A 23,735-nucleotide genomic window follows, 5' to 3' on the forward strand; every position below is an offset into this window, starting at 1 on the left:
GAAGAGAAGTGAGTGTTGATATAGATGCATAAATTAGATCGTCGTATCATCTTTCTCTCTTTTCTTGGTATAAGATTTTAGAAGCATTTTGCTGATCATCTGGATTCTGACGGAGGCGTATTTCGATATGTCACCAACCCATGTTAGGTGTTAGGTTTAGATGCAGCGCAAGAGATCTCTGAGAGTTCTTACCCAATTCCCCCAAGTATCAAACGTAGGCATGAAAAGAATAGCCTTGATCTCGGAGACATTGTGGTGTACTCGATTCTCCTACTGAATGCCCTGACGAACAGGACACATGATCGAGATGCTCAACAAGCAAACTATTTATTCTGAGTAATCTAAACTTTGTTCAGCTGGATCTAAACAGTTTGGTTCTTTGAATGCACACATAGTGCAATTCCACCTAGAACCAGCATCAATCCCAACCACGTCTGCTTCTCAATTACTTTACGCTCCACATACCATTCCCCCAGTACGGTGAACAAGAACGCACTCGAGTTGGCAAGAGGAACAGTCAAAGACAATTCTGGCAAATATCAGCAAAGAGCACAATCAACCGTAAACAAAAGAAGCCTACCATGCTTTCCAACCAAAAGGAAAAACCAAATACTCCCCGTCAAATTAATGACCAAGGGAATAGAATAGGCCGGCGTCCGGAGAAGATTAATAACCGTCCAGAAGATTGAAACAGCCTTCCTCTTCACCCAAGAACCGGACTGCCGACGCTTCCATGCAGGCACAGGCCCAGGCGCATTATCGATTTCCGCCTCGCCCTCCAACTCTGCATTCAACTGTGCTGCGCTCCCATCACCTTCTTCCTCCGCCCGCTGCTGACTTCCACTCCGTCTCCGCACCCCTTCATCCTGTCCTTGCTCTCCCGGTGCAAGCAATTCCTGCTCCTCTTCGCCTGATCCCTGCGATCGTGATCTTCCGCGTGTTATGTCGAACCCGGAGGCTTGTTTTTCTTGTCGTGCGTTGAAGTCTGCCGCGGCGCGCCGGATAAAGGGGGTTGTGAAGCCCCATGCTACGCCGACTAGGAGGAAGGAGAGGACGTAGTTGAAGACTGAAGGGGCGGGTTCGGTTGGTATGCTTGCGTCAGGGTCCATTTTGGCGTATGGCTGGGGTTGTTGTCAGGTTGATGTCGAGGGCGTGGGTGTTGCGCGCAACACCCATAGCTACGGACCTACGGTTGGTTATACGTAGTAGGTGGTCCGTGCGTTTGATAAGATTGCTGATCCATAGTGTGCATTGAAGTTTCTTTCGACCTTCACTTTGGGAGTTGAATGAGGTTGGGTTTATCTACGCAGTGGATGTTTGGTTTGTTGATTGACCATGTTCGCTAAAAGCATACAGTGTATAAAGTGTATGAGCTGGTGTTACCTCGAGGCTGTAGATGCGCAAAATAAGCCATGTTTCGGGTTGAGGCCGAACTGCTCCATAGAGAGCTCAGATTTCTAGTATACCAAACGTATTTACTTCATATCAGTTAGCTATGGTTCTTTATGACAATAGGTACTCTGAGTCTATAGCATCAGGTACTTTCTACACTATACTTCACGTAATGACAAGAAACACGTCCACGTCATAAAGCGGGGAAGGTGGGCGAAACGGTCGGGGGACGCGCAATTGTTATACAGAATTGAAGGTTGAGGGAATTCAACTGTGATTTTAGTTACACAAATACTTTGAGGGGATTGGTTTTTGTGGTCGAATCCTTCATTGGAGACTATGATTACTTCAATCGTCGACAATGGATGATTAATTGTCTACCAATTGACTTTATCTTCACCTTCAACATCAAAGGCAACCATGTTGAATATTGAAGGATCTTATTGTATTAAAGATAATTGATCAAGTCAAACAAAGACTCGACGGACAAGAGATATTTGAAAATGACTAGAGACACAAAGAAAAGTATAAATCTAATAACGGTGAAGCAACAAATAGAAAAAGAAAAGAGATAATGACGACAGTCAGGAGTATACACAATGGACAATGAAAGTGCGGGAAAGATGAAAAGAAATGAGTAGAAGAAATGCAACAGAAATCTCAAATCAACCACTTGACTTCTTTGAGGGAATGAAACGCGTAAAGCTCTTTTTGATGCCTTCCACGTTCCAACGCTTGACCCGGAAGAGGTAGTAGGTCATGACGGCAATGAAAATATTGAAAACAATGTAAGCCCAGACCAGCCCATAGTTTCTCCAGCGCTGACTGTAGTGAATACCCGACTGGGCAACATACTGATCAGCAACAGTGACGGGGCAGTATTCGCAACTAGAAGTCGCGGCCTTGTTAAGCACCTGACCTCCAGCGGCATTAGCGTACTCCTTCAGATACTCCCAGCAAGTCTGGCCAGAGGGAGGGTCGAAAATGGAGAGCTCATCGTTGGAACAGACGACCTGGCGCCCGTGAACTTGAGTACTAGCCATAGCGCTGGTCCAATAGGTGAATGGTGAGACGCGGTACATGAAGATCCAGAATCCAGGAAGGTCCTGTGGGGGTTGCATCACACCACAAAATGTGAGTGACATGGCGAAGAGCAGGACGACGATTGCACTGGCGGTTTGGGCATCAGGGAGAGCGGCTATGGCCATTTGTCCGAATGTGCCGGCATAGATAAAGAATTGGATACAGAGGAGGAGAACGGTGCCTTGGGTAAGGGAGCTTGGAATGCCAACAACTGCGTAGAAGTAGCAACCAAAGATGAGTAGACCGGTTATAATCATGTAGGGGATTTCCACGATGACTTGGGCTATTAGGAAGGCTTTCCAGGAGTATGCTTTGCTAGGGCGCTCGCGGACCTCATAAAGCGATCTTTGAGCAACAAATAGAGGCATCAACTAAGAAACAGTTAGCAAATTGTATTTTCAGACTGTAAAATGAGAAACGAACCTGTTGAACAAGCGAGGTGAAGATAGTGCATAGCATGAACACTGAGTAGATAATTGTCTGCATTCCCTGCAGGGATGTCTTGGCTTGGTAGAAGGAGAAACCAATGAACAAACCAGCAGCAATACCCAATCCCCACTTAGAGATGATGTAAGAAGGCATACGCCAGTATTGCTGGAAAACTCGGTAGGTAACCTGGTATAATTGGAACCAGAACGGCATGGCAAACTCAGTGAGACCTTCAGGTGAATTCTCAACAGGCACTTTCTCCTGTTGCTCCTTATGAATGCGATCAAGTTCAACTTGGACTTCCTGGCTCTCCTTGCTTCCCTTCCACACATCAAACCAGTTTTCACCTTGAGGGTTGCAACCAGCGTTCACAACGTCAAGCATATACTCAGCAGGGTTCTCGCTATCTCCGCACGCACGAGCACCATGATGCTCAAAGTAATCCAGAAGCGTACGGGATTGTTCACCGATTGGGCCGAAGTAGACTGTCTTTCCACCTCGGGCCAAAAAGAGAAGTTGGTCGAATTCTTGAAAGAGGATGGCGCTAGGCTGGTGAATGGTGCAAAGTACGGCTTGACCGTGCTCGGAGAGACGACGAAGGAAGGAAACGATGGACCAAGAGCTCTGTGAATCAAGACCACTTTATCAAAGTTAGTAAAATAATTGACTGAAGAGTAAAGGAGAGCTTACCTAGTGGGCTCATCAAGGAAAAGCAAAAGTTTTGGTTTAGCAGCCAGCTCGACACCAATAGTCAGAAGCTTACGCTGCTCAACGTTCAGTCCCTCACCAGGGACACCGACAATAGCTTCGGCAAATTCTTCCATACGGAGCATGCGGATGACATCTTCGACATAGTCGTACTTCTCCTGAACGGAGACGCTAGCCGGTTGACGCAAAAGAGCACTGAAACGCAAGGACTCGCGAACGGTAGCAGTCTCAAGATGAAGATCTTGTTGCTGAACGTAGCCAGTCTTGCGTTGGAAACTTTGATCCAGTCCGCGACCATTGACAAGCATGTCACCGGTCACAACACCAACCGAAGTTCGGTGAGCCAGCACATCCAAAAGAGTGGTCTTACCAGCGCCACTGACACCCATGAGAGCAGTCAGAGTTCCTGGCTTGACCCAACCGGCAACATTGTCCAAAAGCCGGCGGGGTTCGCCCTTGATTTCAATATCGTAGCACACATCCCTCCATGTAAAGATATCAGTCTGAGGCTGGATAGCTCCCATTTCCTGAGCGCCACCTTCCCCAGAAGTCTTTTCCACGGCGACCCCATTAGGGGCCTCGACATCGGACTTGCTTTTTTTGTAACCGCGGCGCAGATGAGCAGGCTCGTGGCCTCGACGGAACACCAGAGCCTCAGCGGTACTAGTAGTAGATGAATTAAGCTCACAGGCGATGAAGTAGATGGCCATGAAGCCAACCAAAAAGGCACACATAATTCCAAAGTTCCTCCAAACATGAGAGAATTTGTATCGGTAGTTCAGCCAGATATAGCGATCGCCGTTCACAGTCAGATCACCTGCTACTGATCCAGCTATACTGCAAGAAAATGCGTCGCCGGAAAAGTCAGCGTAAGACGGGACGAAGGACGAGCAAGGGAAATCGCGCCCGTGGAACTCGTTCGCAATCAAAATCTCGAACGCGTAATAAATCGGGTTGAGGTAGTGAATCCACTCGAACCAAGGGTGCATGGACGGAACTGGTAGCACGAAGCCTGTGTACACGACAAGGGCTAGAATCATAACACCTGCCAATCCCATTGCTTGAGAAACCGTCTTCGTGATAGCTGCTAATGTCCGGAAAACCGCACTCATGACAAAGGTAATTATGAATGTGACTAGGAAGTAGAGGAAGAAGTTACCCGGCTTCCTTTGGAGACCGACGAGGAAGTAAAGGATGATGTTGAAACAGACTGCGAGAGCAAACTTCACTGGAATGTCTGCAATAACACCAGCAATAGCCTCGGTGAACGGATGATAAAAGGCGTATGAATTATGCTTTTCGATAATCGGTCGCTGTGCATAAAGAGCGTTGATTTCAGACATAGCGGTCAAGGCGTTAAGAAGGACTGCGAAAAAAAGCGCTGCACTTTTTGAAGTGAAGCCAGCAGTAGCGTCGGGAGAGTCATAGAAGGTAGAACCAATAATGAGAGCCATGATGATGTTACTGACCACGGTGGACACCGTCGAAGCTGCATCGTTCCATAACCGTTGGTAGGCACGGGTAGTGTTGAGTTTGATCTGCATTGGGATGCTGATGATATATGGAGACGTGGGACGAGTGTGCTTGGCTTGGTTGCCACGCTTCTTTTCCTGGAACGCAACAACAGCCTCGGCATCGTCCGTCGTGGGGTATTCCTCTTCATATGCATTAATTTCAGATCGAAGCTGCTTGTACTCTGAAGACTTAAGCCAGGCAGCCTCGAACTCCTCAGGGGTACGAGGAACTTGAGACTCCATACCAGGCTTCGCTTGACGCTCGTCGGGGTTGGTGATCGAGGTCAGAAAGTCACCGGTAGTTTGTCTGGGAGGGCAATACCATCCCTGCTTTTCAAAGTACTCCTTAGCGTCGTTCGCCGGTCCGAAGAAGACTTGATGACCCCCGTAAAGAACGACAACTTTGTCGAAGCGGTCATAGATGCTCTGGCTTGCCTGGTAGGCTGCCACAGCATGGGCAGAACCAGTAAGGTCTGACAGTAAACGAAGAGATTCGACAAACTTCAAGGCTGTCGCTGAATCCAATCCACGCGTTGAATTGTCCCAGGCAGCTAAAGGCGATGAAGAGAGTGCCATTTCGGCAATACTGACACGCTTCCGCTCTCCACCGGAAACACCACGGATAAAGTCATCTCCCACACGAGTATTATAAGTGTGGCTCAGACCGAAGACTGCCATGACGATCTGCGCCATATATTTTGCGAATTCGCCGCGGCTCATTCCTTGGAATCGGTGGGACGGGGTTCGTGTCGCAGCGGCGTGCTCTAGGGTCTGACCGACAGTAAGGTGAGGGAAATGGCGATCGACCTAAGTAGTTCACGTAAGTTAGTGGGTATCTCACAGAGCGATATTCAGATGGGCTTACTTCTTGATTATAGACCATTTCACCCTTGAACTCCTTTATCATGCGGCGCTGAGGAATACCTAGCTGGAGTCAGTAACGAACTTTCAAGAAGGGAAGTAGTGAAATAGCTCTTACCGTTGTAATTGATAACACTACCTTCTCCCATTTCCAATCCATGCAGCTCACCCATGATCGACTTCAGCATAGTACTACAGCCTGCTCCAGGGCGACCGAGCACAAGCAACAGCTCCCCACTCTTGAGAATTCCATTGAAGTCCTTGAGGATGCGCTTTTTTGGAGATTTGCGGAAGGCCTCTCCAATCCGAAGAGGCGCTGTTAACATTGAAGAGACGGTGTCCTGGAACTGCAGCTCCGAGCCAGATCCATAGATGTTAAGATCCTTGAACACAACACCCATCTTTTGGCTTCGTTCTCGGCCCACATCTCGCATGGCAGCGATGATCCATTTTCGCAGGTCGAATTTCCCAGATTGAGGGTTCAGGGTGGGATCTGATTCTGCGAGTGAGGCTAGACGGTGGGCAGGTCCGGCGGTAGATTGTCGTCGAGACTGCTGGGTTGCTATACGGGTAAGGGTATCGACTTCACTGGGCTCGATTAAGCCAATTGGCTCGTAGGTAGTTTCAGAATTCCCTTCTTCATATTCGGTTTCTGGAGCCAATTCCTTGTGGGGTTTTTCTTCCTCTTCTCGAGAGGAAGACATGACTGCCGGATACCTTGGTAGTCTGCGAAAAAGAAAGAAGAATATACTGCCAAGTAGAGACAAAAAAAATCCTTATAGGAGGGGAGGATTTGAGTATTTATTTAAATTTAAAATCTTAATAATCACTTGGTCAATAACTGTAACGGTGCAGACTGGGACCTAGTGAACCTTAAACTCGTGGTATCAATTAATTTATGGTGACGCTATGTGACCCGTGGACTAACGGTTTGGCACCCAGTTCGGAAGTCTTATGGAAAATAGTGGATCTCTCGGCGCCCGGAATCAGATCAAGGACGGAGGATCGGTGTCCCGGTTGCAAAGATCCGAGTGCTGATTGGTTGCGGGTCTTCACAGATCCGGGAAGTGTGGATCGTCTCCTTCGTGTTTGCCTAGCTTCGTCGATCTCTACGGATCGACCTGTCTCCGCTGACTCATCGGATCTGCCAAGGTCCGATTCTCACACAAGTTGACTAGATCGATCGGCTCGGATATGGCCAAGATATTAAGAGACATACACAAGCAAAGGATAATCAGAATGGGGAAGAATCATGCAGAAAAGCCACTGGCTAGGGGCGTCTTTCTTTTCAAACAGGGATTCGCGGACTACAGGAATGATTTCAACTCTGATTTTCAAGAAGTCAATTAACATCCTCATCCGTCGCACAAGTGCTTAGTAAGTAAACATCGCCAGGGTCAAAGTCGCACAAAGTCAAAGCATATTCACACGTGCTTTTCCCAGCGTTATGTACCTAGGGCTGTTCCAAGGCTCACCATGACACCCTACCCTTCGTCTAGCCCAATGTCTTACAGCCTCGATGCCAGCTGTTTCTAATCGAATCCACTTTCAATATACCGCTTACGTACTTAGTTCAAAATACTTAATTATACCAACCGTAAGCTCCTTGTGAAGCCGAGGCCCAAGGAACATCCATGAAATTGGTGATACGCCAAGTATAATGCACGCACAGAAGCTGCAGGCTCTGCCTTGCCAATGTCTAGATGTGCAGATTTTTTTCAAGACCCTTCATTCATTCTGACGTAAGAATTGTGCAAGAATAATGAATCCGATCATAAGCTGCCAGTGCTTGATTGTCTGCCCCGCAGAAAAACGCAACTACCGGGCGGGATCTGCTGATGCACAAATTACATGTACTGCAGAGATGGGCCCTGATAAGAGCTCGCCAGGGTTTCGGCAGTTGATCAGCGTCAGTCTATCAGCACGGATGGGCTCGATCCCGACCCCACTGTTCTAGTGCCGTTCCAGACCCCGGGAGTTACTCGTTGACATTTATGTATGCGGCAGCCGGACTTCCATTCCCGACCATATCTCGGGATGAAATGCTCTTAATAAGCGGAAGCGAATGAATCCCGAAACCCTACAAGAAATACATCTCCGAACCGGATCCGAAGGGTCCACAGGCAGAGAAGCACATGCTAGTCAATGTTTGTCTCTTTTATTATTCAACGCATGATTCATGGGGGAACCGTTTCCAATAAGAGTGAAATTGACGATTTGATGGTTTTGATGCTCCATCCTGCCTGTATTAAGCAGTCGAAGGTTCTGGTCAATGTGTAAATCAAATAACCCTGGTGGTCTTGAACATTTTCAATGAATAGAGGGACCTAATCAGAGGAATGACAGTAAGGGGTATCGATATCTCTGGTTTCGGTGTCCACATCTGCAGACTGCAGATACTGCCCCCTGGGGCTGTGCTGACAACACCGAGTTAGGATAAGAATGCACTAGGACACCGCATGGCTAGCTCCCTGTTCCAAAAGCTCCCCTTCGTCCACCTCCTGCATGATTTTGACTCCGGAACTAGTCCCGATCCGCATCGCACCAGCCTTAAGCATGCGCAAACAGTCCTCTGCACTCTTAATGCCTCCACTGGCTTTAACCAGGCAACCACTGAAGCACAACTCGGCCACAATATGCATCACCTTAACACTCTGCACATCAGCTCCGCCCCCACAGAATCCAGTACTAGTCTTGATAAAATCCACCCTGGCCGTGCACGCAACAATAGAAGCGGCGATAAGCTGATCTCTATTGAGCTGGGACGTCTCCAAAATAGCCTTGAGTTTCGTCGGTGAAGGTGCCGCGCCGCGTACGGCCATTATGTCATTGTAAACAGCTGTGTAGCCTCCTTCTTTCAGTTTAGGATAATTGATGACCATATCCAGCTCAGTCGCTCCCTGTGAGACGGCCTCAATCGCCTCCCGTACCTTCACTTTGGTATCGTGTGTGCCTTCCGGGAAGCCTACCACGCAGGCTACTCCGATGTCGGTGTCCTTGAGATTGGCGGCAGCGCGGGCGACATAGTTTGGTCGGACGCAGACTGTAGCGAAGTTGTGCTCTTTGGCTTCCGCACAGAGGGCATCGATTTGCTCTGGTCTGGCAGACTCGGACAGGAGAGTGTGGTCAATCAGTCGTGGGATATTTAGCGGAACCTGTAGTTTCGGTAATGATCTATCAGGAACGCGCTCTTTCAAAATGGAAATCAAGGCATCCCAGTCCGGGTCATTTAGTGGGACGGTCGACATTCTGGCTTCACTGCGGTCTTCTCGTCTGAAAATCCACGCCACCGAAGTGTTGCACTTTAGTCTGGAGGGGCAGAAGAGGGGTTGCCATCACGTGAGAACTTTAGAGGCTCATCACCATGACGAGGCGTTGATTCATTATTGACACGATGTGAGGCGAGGAGGTGTGGCGTTGAGGCTGGTGTCGGTGAAAAATGTTGTCCTTTGACAGGCATGATAATGCGTGCCTCTCGTCCATCTTATCTTCCTATCAGAAATCTAGAAGGCGAGAGACATATAATGATGTACACCGTGTATGAATGCTTGCAAATAAGATAGGACGAATCGCAAATTATAGCTGACACCCGGCATATCCAGTCAACGTCATGTCAGAAGCGCCTGTCGTCTAGGCACCTGCAGCCAATATCCACTATGAGTTTGCTCAGAATTCGCACCCTTAAATCATCTTTTTATCACCGTTTCCTCTCCACACACCGCCGCTTTCTCATCGACAGCTGCGGCATTCCGGCCCTCGAACATCATCCACCCGCCCAATGCGTCTTCCAGGCCCACCAGGACCGCCGCCACCACCACCTCCGCCAGAGCCATAAGAACCGGAGCTTCCACTAAAAGGCTTACGGGATCCATTTGAGGTCTTCGGGCGATGGACATTAAACGATGAGTTCTGCGCGGCGCTGTACGGATCCAGCTGGAATGAAATGGGACGTCAGCATTCCGAAGCAACAAAGATAAAGGGGGAATGGAAAGGGACAAATGATAGCGCGATGGAACAGAAGCATCCGGGGTTTCATACCGAGAAAAAGCTCACTAGGTACAAGCCGAAGAAGACATAGATGCTCTCGAAGAATCGCGAAACGCGAACGGAGAATGGCGGGCTGGTGACATTTGATCGGGTTAGCACAGGGTCTCCTGTATAGTCTAGGCATATGGAGCAGGGCTTCTCACCTTGATAGCGCCTGGCCATTTGAAAAATAGGCTGTCTGTGGCTTCTGAGAAGACATGGTTGATGATCTGGATGGTTGAAGTTGATGAGGTGGAGTTGGAGATAATCGGGGTGCGATAAGGCTGGGCCCGCTTATGTCACGTAGCCTCGGCCAGTAAGCAGGAGTTCCCATGGTATTACATTAAATCCTACATGATTCTAAAAAAACTGTCCCACTCGCTTTTTAGCATGCTCTTACTTATTTATGCTCCGGCGGCCGCGCTAATCCGTCGAGATCCATACCCCAGGGTGACCGGTCGGACATACGGTGTGGGATCCACCATTCGCTACTAGTGGGAGACCGTGGGAGACCACAGGTCCTCGCTCTCTCTACCGATCCTCCTCTAATCCTACTGTATTCAGTTCCTCTGTGCGGGACTTTGATCTCAGAGGCCACTCACCCGGCCATATATCTGGCAAACTGAAGCAAGACTGAGCAGCGATTTGAATTTAAGTCCAATCAGGCCGTCCTAGCACTTAGCTCCCACACAGCATGGAGCAGCTAACGCTACAGGTCCCTCGCTGTCCTACGAACGCATGCGTTCCATGTTCACGTGGTAAAAGGAGATGTAATAGAGCAGTACCGAGCTGCTCCTCCTGTGCGCGGTAAATAGAGGCCCTACATTCTTCCTACTTTTCTTCATCTCTCGGCAGCTGAACTCTGATGAACACCAGACTGAAGCGAGTTTGCGCTTACGATGAAGACACCTTCATTTTGGCGGCGCTACAGAATGATGACCCCGGGGACTCCCCAGTACTCTCAGTATATCTGCTATTCCTGCTCAGTCATCTCAATTATCTGACCACGCCCTCACCAGGAACCGTGGGTGGCTGCGATAATCGCTCACTTCCGGACAAATGCTCTTAGCGCACTTGGCTCCGTGGAGAAAGCACGAAGTCTGTCTCGCACGTACTTCCGCTCTACTCAATATAAGCTGGCAATCCTATATGAAAAGAAATTCTACGAGCGCCTGCCTAGCCTGTTCGTGTCCGCGGATTCAGGCTTCATCACGCTGTGCCTGTGCATGCATTTACTACAACAGAACCCTTCGTCTTCTACCGATTGCATGATAACGTCGCTTTATACCCTTGCCAAGACGGGAATTAATCAGCTAGAAACTTTGAATCGCTGTTCTCTCGACACGGTGCAAAGTATGCTTTTGATAGTGCTCTATGAAGCGGGTCATGGAATATACCCGGCAGCTTCCATATCGATGGCATCTTGTGCGAGAGTAGCCCGCAACCTCGGTCTGCATAAAATTAGGTCTAAACCACTTTCTGAGAATGGGGATGACCTTGGGGAGAAAAGAAGGACTTGGTGGGCAATCCACAATCTCGATAGGTATGTATAAGGGCGAGGCACTGTTGCCGCGTCACTACGAATCTTGGCCGCGGGAATGACCGTTGAGAGAGGAGCTAATCAAATTGAGAAGAATCATAAATCTCTATAACGGGGATGCCATCTTCAACAGTGAAGATGCTGGCAAGGAGGATCCTTTACCTCCTGGCGACGGATCTAGTTCATCAGAGGTCAGAATTCCTCTTCAATTATCTCGGAGAATTTCGGGGACATATCGAGACTTTCAACTAACATGGTGAGATAGCCTCTATTCCCTGGTATCAGTCCAACCATTGCCACACCTGCGCCCTTCAGGCTAGGACAATTCGCACGAGAATGCCAGGTGTCACATCTTGTCGGAAGAGTTGTCCGCCATGTCTTCAGTCCTATATCCGACACGTACTTCCACGGAGAAGAGGCAAGGCAACTCGAACGGACCTTGTTGTCATTTCTTCCTCTCTTGATCAAGGAAGAAGTTCAATTCAGTAACTATTGCGGAGCTCTGGCGACCTGCGTGAGGTGATTATTTCCCGTTCTGTTATTCCACATCCTTCATTCAAGGGGGCGAAAAGGTTTAATTTGTCTGAGCAGCTCCCTCTTCACACTATATTCTGCTCCCATGCTTCTCTCGGAGAGCGGAAGCCTCGATGAAACTGCCGCATTGTTTGCGATGGAGCAGCTTTCTGCAAACATGGCCGAAATTTCGGATTATATTTTGGACATGGCTTCGGACGAGAACAAGCGCTTTAGGCTGTCGCCTTTCGTGCCGTATGCCTTATACCAGACCGCAGTCATAGAATTGCGACTGTTGAAGCAGAAGGGTGAACCACAACATAGCGCAAGGGCAGACAGAATGGTACAACTACTCCAACATTTTGCCAAGCGTTGGTCTATAGCCGGTAAGTAAGATGTCTGAAAACCAGTGATATTTTTCATCTACAGAGGGCTGATTTAGTCGCTGGGGAACTCAGGAAAGTACATAGCCGCATTGTACTCCCCTAATCCACCGGTGACCCTACCGGCGCAGGATTTCTACATCAGCGAGGAATCCCATGCAAATGAGCCTTAGGATAGAAGTGGGAGAGAAACAAGATTTGTGTAATCTACTTAAGCTGCTTTCACAATTCTCGGCACCTCGAAGATGGGAAAGCCGTCAAAGATGGGAGAGCGGCTTAGAGCTTCGAGAGTCTTCCGGATCACTGACGTGAAGAAGTCTACCACCGACGACGTACCGTTCAAGTGGCAGCACTCGCCATCACTACCCGAGTTTTGATTGTCTCGAAGATTATCGATAAATGGACGAAATGTTTTATTCAATTATTGCAGAGAATCTTCCGGGCAGTCTTCGGGAAACCCGGTAGGCTCTTCTAGGTGTTGGATGGTAGTTTCCAGTTAACCAGAAAGATGCAGGTATTGGAATTTGTGTTGAAGAATACATACTACACCTAGGTCTGTTAGAGATCTGCCCGCAAATGGTGAGTGGAAGCCAACAGGGTGCCACCTGGAAGTGCTCATGAATTAGAAAAAATGTGGAAATGCATTCCTGGTACTCAGAACTTGAGCATCGATGGTCGCGATTATATTATAATAAATTAGGGCCGCACCTAGTGCCTACGATATTGCTTTCTTGTCTCTTAGCTCGGACCTACTGCCACTATAAGACTGGGAGAGGTAAACTTGCAAGCAGACGCAACTGGACGAAGGCGTGAGCGGACTCGCTAGATAGGTAGCAAGCCAAACTACTATGTAAGGTAGCGGAGGCTCCAGTGACATTCCTTCAATTCTTCCAAGGCGATAGCAGGATCTACTAGGTACTGGCAGGGCGTTTATTGACAGGGCTTATGATTCTGGTTCGTTCTCTTTACGGCAGCTTCGCTCTTAGTTGGCTATTTGTTTCTCTCTTCGTTTCTATCAATCGTTCTCTCTCGTGTCTCGACCTATTCAAACCGACTGGAGCCTATAGAGCCACCTTTTACTTTTGCGGGTTGCACAAGTTTTTGTTCCAGTCTTAAGTTCACCTCGCGTGATCAACCTAACTCCAGGAAGGCTATAGGCTAAACCAAAGAAAGCCCCGTTAGTGCATGAATGCTGATCTTTTCTTTGAAGCTACAGATTGTTCCAATGCAGTGATCAAACTAACAACAAGTTGGAAAATAGAAAATAGAAACAGAATCGAGCTTTCTTTTCATGAGCTTTAAACCAGGACTTCTCGAATCCCAGTGGCTAACTATGATAACTCCCCCACCATCATTTGCTTCACCATCCTCGGGCAACCCCCTAGTTACTGTAAGAAAGAGATAACCTCCTCAGCGATCTCCTCAGCGTGGCTCTCTGACGCAAAATGGCCAGCGTCGAGAAGCTTGACCTGCGCACGAGGGAGATCTTTCTTAAAAGCTCAGCCCCAGGGGGAATAAAAAACACATCGTTCTTGCCCCAGACGGCCAAAAGTGGCACTTGAGAAGACCTGAAGTATTCTTGAAATTTCTCGTAGAGCGCAACATTGTTCTGGTAATCCATGAAAAGATCAAGTTGCACAGCCTTGTTCGCAGAACGTTCCATTAATGCGTAGTCCAAGGTGTAAGATTCCGGTGCGATGCTGTTGGCGTCAGGCGTCCCATTAAGGTACTGGAACTTCGTAACGTCATATGTCAACATGGCATCCGCCATTTTGGCTCGATCCTCTGCAGAGTTCCTGCTTGCCCAGAACTCTTGCACGGGACCCCACACGTCGCCGAATCCCTCCGTATACGCGTTTCCATTTTGAGAGACGATGGCCTCGATAACGTCCGGGCGCCGGAGTGCCAGCCGAAGGCCAACCGGGGCACCGTAGTCGAAGATGTAGATTGAGAATTTCGAAAGGGAGATGGCGTCCAGAAATTCCTCGAGTGCGTCGGCGAGCGTTTCGAACGAGTATTTAAATCCTTCTGGTACCTCCGTGAAGCCGAAGCCTGGAAGGTCCGGAGCCACAACTCGGTATTTGGCAGCAAGGAGAGGAATCAATTTTCTATATTGATGTGATGATGAGGGGAAGCCGTGAAGAAGGAGAATTGTTTTTTGAGGAGTTCCTCCGCCAAGTTCCCGGTAGAATATGCGCACCCGACTCTTCGGTAGACTGATTGTCTTATTTTGAGCAGACATGGTGAGAGGCGGTTCAAGAACAGGTACTATCCACGATGAAAGAAGAGACTCGTTGAGTTGTTTGTGTCGTGCACAGAGAAATATATCAAGAGCAATGAGAAGATGGGTACGACAACAACAGCCGGAGAATATACGTGATTTTTTTCGGGAGTCAGAATGATCACATTCGGGCAGTGGTTACCCTTCTTTATGTACTTGCCCATAGCAATGGTAAATTCGTTACTGAACCGCCGATTTTGTCGCCCTTTCTCCTCCTGGGCTAATATACACCAACCGTCTGCTGGGGAGAGTTGGGCCACAGAGACTGACGTCAGCACTGAAATGTGCTCCTCCTTGCGCTAGCCCGCACGCTAGCCCGCACTAACCCATACGCTAGCCCGCACGCTAATCCGCGCGCTAGCCCGCACACCTCTGTGAGCTATTCCTACCTTCTTGGGGCAATTGATCAAAAGCGTCCACTAAAAGCTTATGTCGTAGAATTTGCTCATGACATCTTTCATAAAGTGGATAGGCTACGTTGAACGTGGCGCTTCGTCAAACAACACAAGCCCAACGAACTAGGATTCCAAATTGTAAAAGGTTAGAGCGACAAGTGTTAGTTAAGAATAAAGATGATGGTTTAATCTAAGCTATGGTAAGTCTGAAAGGCAGGCTAAGCAAGACACTCGGCACCTCCAGGCTCCAGCATTATATAAATGGGGAAGCCCCGTGGTTCTGGTCTGAACATTCGCAAGACAACCTACGAATATCCAGGCCGCTTCTTCCAACCTCCAACTTGATCTCTCTTTTCATTTTTGCACAGCACAGTCTACCATGAAGGCCATTGTGATTGAAAAATTTGGGGGACCCGAGTCTCTTGTTATCAAAGATGTTGCCCAGCCAAAACCCGAGATTGGCTGGGTAGTGATTCGCGTGAAAGCCTTCGGCGTCAACCATGCCGAGATGCATATGCGAAAAGGCGAATGGGCCGAGTGGACGCCTATTAGTGGCATTGAGTGCGTCGGTATAGTCGCGGCATGCCCCGGTGGCGAGTTCGCAGAGGGAACTATGGTCGCCAGTGTCATGGGCGGCCTTGGACGCACTATCAGCGGTAGCTATGCCGAGTTCACAAGAGCCCAGGTCTCAAATGTCGTTGCGCTCGGCCCGGCAGCTTCCAATATTCCTTGGGACCAGCTCGCTGCCATCCCAGAAACGTATGCTACAGCATGGACTTGCCTCTTCCGAAATCTCGAGCTCTCGAAGGGGCAAAAGCTCTTAATCCGTGGCGGGACCTCTGCTTTCGGCAGAGCAGCTATCAATCTCGCCGTCCACGCTGGAGCCCATGTTTTTGCAACAACTCGAAATGGAAGCCGGGCCGCTCAGCTGACAGCCCTTGGAGTGCAAAAAGTCGTGATAGAAGGACAAAACTTGTCTGAACGGCTCCCCGAAAAGTTCGATGCGATTCTCGAGCTTGTAGGCAATAGCACCATCGTCGACTCTCTGAAGATGGTTCACCGTGGTGGCAGAGTTTGCCTGGCAGGCTTTCTGGGGGGTCTCGCCCCGATCCCAGAATTCAATCCACTCCTGCAGATGGCTAGTGGTGTTCATTTCAGTTTCTTTGGCAGCTTTGCTTTCGGAACACCTGAATTTCCGCTGTCAGATGTACCACTGCAAGATGTCGTCAAGATGGCTGCAAGTGGAGAACTAAATGCCAAACCGTGGAAGGTTTTCAAGTTCGGTGATATACACGAAGCTCATCGATTGATGGAGAACAGCGACGCCCAGGGTAAAATGGTGGTGCTCGTGGACTAGTCCTTGTGTATCGTTATTCCGGAAGCCTGACACGTTCGACTCAGAGAATCCTGGAGTCAGAGCGCGACATCAAAATTGTGGGATGTGAACCTGATTCTTGGAAGTTCTGAGTCAAATTGAAGATGGAGAGTCGCGACTCGCTCGAGGCCTAGGAAGATCATTGTAAGCCAAGTGGCGACGATATCTTGATGAAATTGTGATTGATGTAAATAAAACGCTCAAACAGAAAACAGACGTTGATTATCTAAACATAATGTCAACAAGCAGAGGCGGCGCTCAGCACTCAAACGTTTTAAAACTGACCTGAATGACGAAATGATATGACGGACACCACAGGGACGGAGGAATTAATCAAACCATAGACTCAGGTCAATCACTCTTCTCTTGATGGGACTTTTTTGGATACGGTTCTCACGCTGCTCCTCCTCAGATGCAGGAGAATGCGCGCCCTTCTCTGGATCCTCAGAGCTGGGGTCAGCAAAGCCATACTCGGCAGCCTTCTGCTAAATCTCCTCATTCAGGCAACGCCTTGACATAGCTAATGTTGTCGCGGTAGCCCTTAGCGAAGATAATATCAGCCTCCTCCAAAGAGCGACCCGCAGTCTCGGGGTAGAAGAAGTACATGGGCGGGATGAAGATGGCGTTCATAGCAGCAAATAACAAATACGTTGCCCAATGGATGCGAGCGACCGTGTCAGGTGTGATCATAACAACGGTTCACTGATACGACAGTCTCATTATCTTCAGCCCTCGCCCGTTGGTCGCGGGAAACCTTGTGTCGAAGGAAGTTTTCGAGCTTATCCTCTTAAGGGCAGCTGCCAGTGGGCACTAGGAGCCAGAACGAGCTCCTCGTCCGTGTCCTTAGCTACAACCCGGTTGTTGGTTATGACGCGCCACTCTTCTGTATACAGCTCGACTGGTTTTCGTCGTAAGTTCTTCGCTTTTCTCACTCGGATAGCTAGAACGGTCTGAATGTGTTCGGCCGTGATTGGCTTGCCAGCTCGGTACTTTCACAAGCCCATGGGACGCGGAAGGGCTGTAGCTATCGCGAGACGTAGGGGCTGTAAACTGTCACGGGATTCGTGCCAAAGATTGGTGAGCCTTAGGTCTAGGCAATTACCCTGCTCTGGCGATTGAATCCTGTGGCCATTGACCTCGTTTCGGTTACGCTATCTGCCCGATTCCTGTCCGATTCCCACGTGATTACTGGGATGAATGACTTGACATGAATGCCCCTCGATTCTTGAAGGTTCTTGAAGAATCAGTCTCTGTTACTATTCATAGTAATGCTTAAATCTATATCTTTTCCTCTCCCATTGGATATCTTGCCTGGCCACAGGTGCTAGCCTGAACCTTAGTCAATACCCATGACATAAACTAATTATATATTATGTTCGAAGGAGGAAAACAATAAAATATTCGGTATTTATAATTACGGACGCCAAGGTGAACGCCCGCATTAAATACGGCTTCTAAAGAATAGCTTTTTCATAGGCCCTCAACATAATTACGAGGCTTATTATATTCTCTTTGCTCCCAGGATCCATGATCGGTAGGAGAGTAGGAGAAAAAAGTAAGGGTAATAATCGAAATTTAAGCACCTAGGAGTAGCAAAGCGTCATGGCCTTATTGCCTGCTCATTGGCCGCTACAAAAAATCTCGCCCTCTCTCCGATCAGGAGAGCCATAGGATTGATTTTCCACAAGATCATCTTTGTCAGTAGCATTCAGCCGCAAGGAGGCTATTATAATACTACAAACTACTTCTCTGTTGAATAAATCAAGTATATATAGATCTAATTAGAAGTTATAGAAAATTGGCTCTCTAGTTCTCTGGCCTTTGACCTCTGCAGGAAGCAGCATACTAAGAAAACTTGACGAAATATTCCCAGGAGCTTGCAGACTGCAGCCAGAATTTCATTCATAGGATAATGAGGTAAACTGCACAGTGCGTTTGCTCCTAGGAGGTAGTATTGCCACGCAATTCTGCGGCTATTTGTGATACGTACCTTTTTTGATAGAGTATTTGAGCATTCTAAAAATGGGAAGAGACTTTTGTGAGGGGTAGCGTATTGCGTTTTATTAGGGTGCCTGGGTCAGAGCGCTAGCTCTCATGTAAGCAATGCTCAGAGAGCAAATTAGAGCGCTCAGATCAGGCTCACTGAGCACCAAAACGGAAGGGGAAAGCCAAGACTCTGCATGGGAGATCCGGTACGTAGGTGGTAGTCTATCCCCCACTGGCAATTTATTTTCTCCACTAATCACAGCCACATCCCCACGGAGGTTGCAGGAGATCATCGCACTCTCCTGGATCCCAAGAGGGCAATTCTCCTGCAGAATGCGACCTTGATAGTTCAAGTGCGACTTTCATTTGCCGATGAGCCGTTATCTCTACTCCGGTGGAGAACTCAGTCGATTCTAGTATAGCTGAGAAAAGAACATACATGTATTTAAGCAATATTGCCCAAATGAAGCCAACGATTTTAACAGGGCCTATGGATTTTGAGCACAACTTCATTCAAGCGCTGCCATGACTCCTTTTTTGTTGTGTCCGTTGGCCGTGGCATGGCTCGCAGGTCAAGCCTCGGCTATTGACCTGACGGTATCAAAGACGGGTGGAAACTCTTCCAGCCCCTTGCTCTATGGTATCATGTTTGAGGTAGATCGATCAAATCAATCGTTGTTGAATGTTTACTCATTGCTATTATAGGACATAAATAATTCAGGTAAACGCATATGACTGACTTTCAAAATGGAAAAAACATTAACGAGGAATAGGCGACGGTGGCATCCATGGTCAATTAATCCGCAACAATGGTTTTCAAGGCGATGACCCAGGCCTTACTGCATACTACGCAGTGGGAGACGTGACCATCTCTCAGGATACCTCCAATCCTCTCAGCACAGCCATCACCTCTTCGCTGAAGGTGACCGTGCCTTCTGACACCACGGGGTACGTTGGCTTCTCCAACTACGGATATAACGGAATTCCTGTTCTTGATACGACCTACACCAGCTATTTCTGGATGAAGGGAGACTATTCTGGTATCATTAACCTCAGATTGGTTGGAAACTCTACCGGCACTGTTTACGCCGATCACAATATCACAGTTGACAGCAGTGCTTCGGAGTTCACATATTATGATACTTCTTTTACCTCTACCGAGTCTTCGGATGCGGATAACGCGATGCAGCTGCGTTTTGATGCCTCGGCTGTTGCAGGGAGCTCCTTGAACTTTGGTCTAGTGCAACTATTTCCTCCAACTTATAATTCGCGGTAAGTGTTTGGGTATTATCTTTTTGCTTTATCTCCGTCCAATTTCCATGCTGACTTTCAATTGCCAAAAAGAGATAACGGATTGCGGGATGATGTGGCTAGCTTTCTTGCCGAAGTCAAACCGTCCTTCCTTCGCTTTCCCGGAGGAAACAACCTGTAGGTGATATCATAGTAAGCCATGTTCTTCAAATGCTAAGTCAGTGACCTTGCAGTGAGGGCGACACTCCTAGTGATCGCTGGAAGTGGAATGAGACTATTGGAGCACTTACTGATCGTCCAGGTCGTGAAGGTATGGTGGCTCATTCTACTTTGATTGAAAATTAGACTCATTTGAAATAATGGTTAGGTGACTGGGGCTACCCAAACACTGATGCCCTCGGTGAGTCAGGTCTCTAAATTGAGCTAAATACAGCTCTAACTTTCATTCAGGGCTGGATGAGTACATGTATTGGTGTTTAGACATGGACATGGAGCCCCTGCTTGCCGTCTGGTCTGGCCTTACTCTCGATAATAGCGCGGTTTCGGGATCTGATCTCGATCCGTATGTCGATGACATTCTGAATGAACTCGAGGTAAGTCTAAGAATACAATGTTGGAATCAGCCTCTCACATTCTACTCAACAGTATTGTCTTGGCTCCACTGACACTACATACGGTGCTCTGCGAGCCAAAAATGGCCGGACCGAGCCCTGGCCCTTGCAATATATCGAAATAGGGAATGAGGACAATGTCTACTCAAATGGATGTGCTACCTATGCAAGTCGGTTTACACAGATATATGATGCTATTCATGCCGAATATCCCAACTTGACAATCATTGCATCTACCACTGACACTTCGTGTCTCCCATCAACTATACCTGACGGTGTGATCACTGACATCCACTACTATCTCTCACCTGATGGGTTCATCGATCTTTTTGATGAGTGGGACAACTGGTCTCGCGACTGGCCTATTTTTGTTGGCGAGTATGCTAGCACGACTGGTAATGATGGGAGCACCACATACTGGTCAAATATGCAAGGTAGTTGCAGCGAGGCCGTCTATATGATTGGAATGGAGCGAAACAGCGACATCGTCAAGATGGCTAGTTTTGCCCCACTGTTGGAACATTATGATATGGCAGAGTGGTCGGTATGTATCAATTCCCTCTTGACCCTGCATTATAAAGCTGTAGGTGTTGACCATCAGTAGCCCGACCTTTTTGGACTTGACTCTAGTCCTGGTTCCATCACTGGCTCCACATCTTACTACGTCCAGAAGATGTTCTCAAGCAACCGCGGCTCCACCATCCTGCCTGTCACCTCTGACTCGGCCTTTGGGCCTGTTTACTGGGTTGCCTCTGTGTCAGACTCGGGCACTTATTATGTCAAGCTTGCCAATTATGGGTCAAGTGCAGAGAATCTCACCATCAATATCGAAGGAACGACCGCTGGCTCGCTCGAGTTGCTTTCCGGGGGTGAGTTGGTAAGCAACTACCCACATGATGTATCAATCACCACATCTACAACGAGTGTTTCTGGATCAGGAAGCTTCACGGTGGATATGCCAGCTTGGGCTGTTGCTGTCTTGGCAGTGTCGTGAGACGGTGTCAACATAGTTGAAGATTGAGAATCCACAAGACGGGCATCTGGCTCGTTGGGAAGGATAGTGTGGAAAGGCCATATTCCTGAATTATTTTGATAATGTAATCTATTGAGAACATGAAAAATAGATTGCTATTCGAGAATGTCCGAATTGGAAGATTGATACTCTGGAAAAAAAATACCAAAGTTCAACTCTCCACTTGTAGTTGGGGAATCACGTGCCGGAGCTTCCAGCTCAAGGGCGGAACAGTCACTGCCAAAGCTCCAACATCATCACCGTCTGGCATCTTGCTACCTCTTTTCTACACATTGTTAATTTGCTTTCTTGCATTATCGTATAAACCAAGTCACTTTCCTCTCTCTTTCTCCGACCCCTAGAAACACCAATCACCTACCCGTCCACTGTCGTCATCATGTCCGTCCTGAAGCCCGAGAAGGACTTCTCGAAGGACGCCGACAAGCTGATCCCGGAAACTGAGGCTCTCGCTAAGGTACACCTCAAAGCTGTTATTTGATGCTCAAAAAATAAACTAATCCCATCTGCAGACCGATGTTCAGGGTGCGATCGATAAGCTGTTGCTGCTGGAGAAGCAAGCACGACAGGTATGTTTCCCGTTTCCTGTTCAAATCATCCAGATCCACGCTAACACGCATCACTTGTAAAAATAGGCTTCTGATCTCGCTACTACCTCGCGCCTCCTGATTACCATCGTCACCATCAGCAAGAACTCCGGCGACTGGGCCCTCCTCAACGACCAAGTGCTCCTGCTCTCAAAGAAACATGCCCAACTCAAGCAGGCCACAACGCGCATGGTGCAGGAGGTTATGAAGTTCTTGGATGATACCCCGAGCATGGATATCAAGCTATCTGTCATCGAAACCTTGCGCACAGTCACCGAGGGAAAGGTAAGTTTGAGTGATCTATGACTATCGCTTAAACGGCACTGACCTGTCCAAAGATCTTCGTCGAAGTCGAGCGAGCCCGCGTCACACGAATTCTTTCGAATATTAAGAAATCGCAAGGTGATCTCAATGCAGCGGCAGACATTCTTTGCGAGCTGCAGGTGGAGACATTTGGATCGATGACGAGACGGGAGAAGACCGAATTCATTCTGGAGCAGGTCGCTTTGTGTATTGAGCGTGGTGACTGGACACAGGCTTCGATTCTGATCCGCAAGATCAACAAGCGTTATTTCAACCGCAAACCGAAGAAGAGCGCCGAGGAAATTGAGGAGCTCAAGAAACAGGCGGAGGAGCGAGAGAAGACCCGTGGGCCAGATGAGGCACCGATGGAAGTAGACGATGATGTGACCGATCTCAAGCTGCGCTACTACGATCAGCAGATTGTTTTGGCCAACCATGACTACAAGTACCTCGATGTCTGCAAGCACTACCGAGAAGTCTTGGACACCGAGGCGGTTGAGAACAATCCGGAGCAGCTGCGCGCGGTAAGTCCACGAATTCGTCGGACAATACAGAAAGAAGGTGTATGGCTAACGTGAAATCTCCAGTCTCTCGCACGCATCGTCTATTATATTGTTCTTTCCCCCTACGACAACGAGCAGTCAGATCTGCTGCACCGCATCCAACAAGATTCGCGACTATCACAGGTCCCCGAGGAGGCCCGTCTCGTTAAGCTGTTCACCATTCCCGAGCTCATGCGCTGGCCCATGGTCGCCGAGCAGTTCGGCCCCCACCTGTGTGGCACCGATGTGTTCGATGCTGAACCCAAGCAATCCACCGAGAACCAGGCCAACCGAAGATGGCAGGACCTACGCAAGCGTGTCATCGAGCACAACGTGAGGGTAGTGGCCAAATACTACACTCGCATCCAGATGGGCCGACTCACCCAGCTTCTGGACCTGACTGAGGAAGAGACGGAGAAGTACATCAGCGATCTGGTCACCTCGAAGACTATTTACGCTAAGATTGACCGGCCCGCACGACTAGTCAACTTTGCCAAACCTCGTGACGCAGATGATGTCCTGAATGAGTGGAGCAGCGACATGAAGAACCTCCTTGGTCTTCTGGAGCGCATTGATCATCTCATTACTAAGGAGGAGATGATGGCTCGTATCCTGCCGACTCGTGGTGAGAAGCCCAAGGCTCGTTAGTTCTCTTGGCGGGCTTGTGGAAGTTTGATGCGGGAATATCTGCCTATGTGTAAAATATCTCGCCGGTAGACCCTTTATGAAGAATACACTGCGTTAGTGGCAATGTCTATGTAGTGTTTCCAGTAGATAAATTTCCATGTCTGGTGATTCCAATTTTCCTCCACATTCACTTCAAATAAGGTTGATAAGATTTCGTACTCCATAAGATCTAAGTAGCCTTGATTCATGTCTTACTAGCCTACGTTAGACCTTTCTCCAGCTAATAGAGGACGAATAG

The 23,735-nt window shown here is 48.4% G+C and overlaps 10 protein-coding genes across 10 annotated transcripts; 4 read left to right on the forward strand and 6 right to left on the reverse strand.

Moving 5' to 3' along the window:
• Window positions 1-362: 362 nt before the first annotated feature.
• N7484_007356 (uncharacterized protein) lies at window positions 363-1,109 on the reverse strand (the record flags this gene model as incomplete). The annotated part of the gene is made up of 2 exons (XM_057117743.1): window positions 363-529; window positions 581-1,109. The coding sequence occupies 2 exons, from the start codon at window positions 1,107-1,109 to the stop codon at window positions 363-365; spliced, it is 696 nt and encodes a 231-aa protein (XP_056970778.1).
• A 948-nt stretch (window positions 1,110-2,057) lies between these two features.
• Window positions 2,058-6,691, reverse strand: N7484_007357 (putative ABC multidrug transporter; the record flags this gene model as incomplete). Its single annotated transcript, XM_057117744.1, has 5 exons — window positions 2,058-2,846; window positions 2,899-3,544; window positions 3,595-5,933; window positions 5,992-6,050; window positions 6,106-6,691. The coding sequence occupies 5 exons, from the start codon at window positions 6,689-6,691 to the stop codon at window positions 2,058-2,060; spliced, it is 4,419 nt and encodes a 1,472-aa protein (XP_056970779.1).
• A 1,743-nt stretch (window positions 6,692-8,434) lies between these two features.
• N7484_007358 (2-deoxyribose-5-phosphate aldolase) lies at window positions 8,435-9,235 on the reverse strand (the record flags this gene model as incomplete). Its single annotated transcript, XM_057117745.1, has 1 exon — window positions 8,435-9,235. One exon carries the CDS (start codon window positions 9,233-9,235, stop codon window positions 8,435-8,437), a length of 801 nt encoding a protein of 266 aa, XP_056970780.1.
• A 481-nt stretch (window positions 9,236-9,716) lies between these two features.
• Window positions 9,717-10,233, reverse strand: N7484_007359 (uncharacterized protein; the record flags this gene model as incomplete). Its single annotated transcript, XM_057117746.1, has 3 exons — window positions 9,717-9,920; window positions 10,026-10,107; window positions 10,178-10,233. The coding sequence occupies 3 exons, from the start codon at window positions 10,231-10,233 to the stop codon at window positions 9,717-9,719; spliced, it is 342 nt and encodes a 113-aa protein (XP_056970781.1).
• Window positions 10,234-12,172: 1,939 nt separating this feature from the next.
• On the forward strand, window positions 12,173-12,503 carry N7484_007360 (uncharacterized protein; the record flags this gene model as incomplete). The annotated part of the gene is made up of 2 exons (XM_057117747.1): window positions 12,173-12,452; window positions 12,496-12,503. The coding sequence occupies 2 exons, from the start codon at window positions 12,173-12,175 to the stop codon at window positions 12,501-12,503; spliced, it is 288 nt and encodes a 95-aa protein (XP_056970782.1).
• A 1,327-nt stretch (window positions 12,504-13,830) lies between these two features.
• N7484_007361 (alpha/beta hydrolase) lies at window positions 13,831-14,691 on the reverse strand (the record flags this gene model as incomplete). Its single annotated transcript, XM_057117748.1, has 1 exon — window positions 13,831-14,691. One exon carries the CDS (start codon window positions 14,689-14,691, stop codon window positions 13,831-13,833), a length of 861 nt encoding a protein of 286 aa, XP_056970783.1.
• An 813-nt stretch (window positions 14,692-15,504) lies between these two features.
• On the forward strand, window positions 15,505-16,482 carry N7484_007362 (uncharacterized protein; the record flags this gene model as incomplete). Its single annotated transcript, XM_057117749.1, has 1 exon — window positions 15,505-16,482. One exon carries the CDS (start codon window positions 15,505-15,507, stop codon window positions 16,480-16,482), a length of 978 nt encoding a protein of 325 aa, XP_056970784.1.
• Window positions 16,483-16,995: 513 nt separating this feature from the next.
• Window positions 16,996-17,190, reverse strand: N7484_007363 (uncharacterized protein; the record flags this gene model as incomplete). Its single annotated transcript, XM_057117750.1, has 1 exon — window positions 16,996-17,190. One exon carries the CDS (start codon window positions 17,188-17,190, stop codon window positions 16,996-16,998), a length of 195 nt encoding a protein of 64 aa, XP_056970785.1.
• A 1,821-nt stretch (window positions 17,191-19,011) lies between these two features.
• On the forward strand, window positions 19,012-21,342 carry N7484_007364 (glycoside hydrolase; the record flags this gene model as incomplete). The annotated part of the gene is made up of 9 exons (XM_057117751.1): window positions 19,012-19,140; window positions 19,192-19,207; window positions 19,260-19,758; window positions 19,831-19,914; window positions 19,971-20,047; window positions 20,105-20,137; window positions 20,188-20,330; window positions 20,383-20,892; window positions 20,953-21,342. The coding sequence occupies 9 exons, from the start codon at window positions 19,012-19,014 to the stop codon at window positions 21,340-21,342; spliced, it is 1,881 nt and encodes a 626-aa protein (XP_056970786.1).
• A 350-nt stretch (window positions 21,343-21,692) lies between these two features.
• Window positions 21,693-23,458, forward strand: N7484_007365 (proteasome regulatory particle lid subunit RPN5; the record flags this gene model as incomplete). The annotated part of the gene is made up of 5 exons (XM_057117752.1): window positions 21,693-21,835; window positions 21,891-21,947; window positions 22,014-22,250; window positions 22,304-22,792; window positions 22,856-23,458. The coding sequence occupies exons 1-5, from the start codon at window positions 21,758-21,760 to the stop codon at window positions 23,456-23,458; spliced, it is 1,464 nt and encodes a 487-aa protein (XP_056970787.1). The 5' UTR covers window positions 21,693-21,757.
• Between the last annotated feature and the right edge of the window lie 277 nt (window positions 23,459-23,735).

The sequence above is a fragment of the Penicillium longicatenatum genome (assembly GCF_028827895.1).
Source record: "Penicillium longicatenatum strain IBT 33135 chromosome Unknown contig_4_segment0_segment0, whole genome shotgun sequence".
NCBI classification, from domain to species: Eukaryota; Fungi; Ascomycota; class Eurotiomycetes; order Eurotiales; family Aspergillaceae; genus Penicillium; species Penicillium longicatenatum.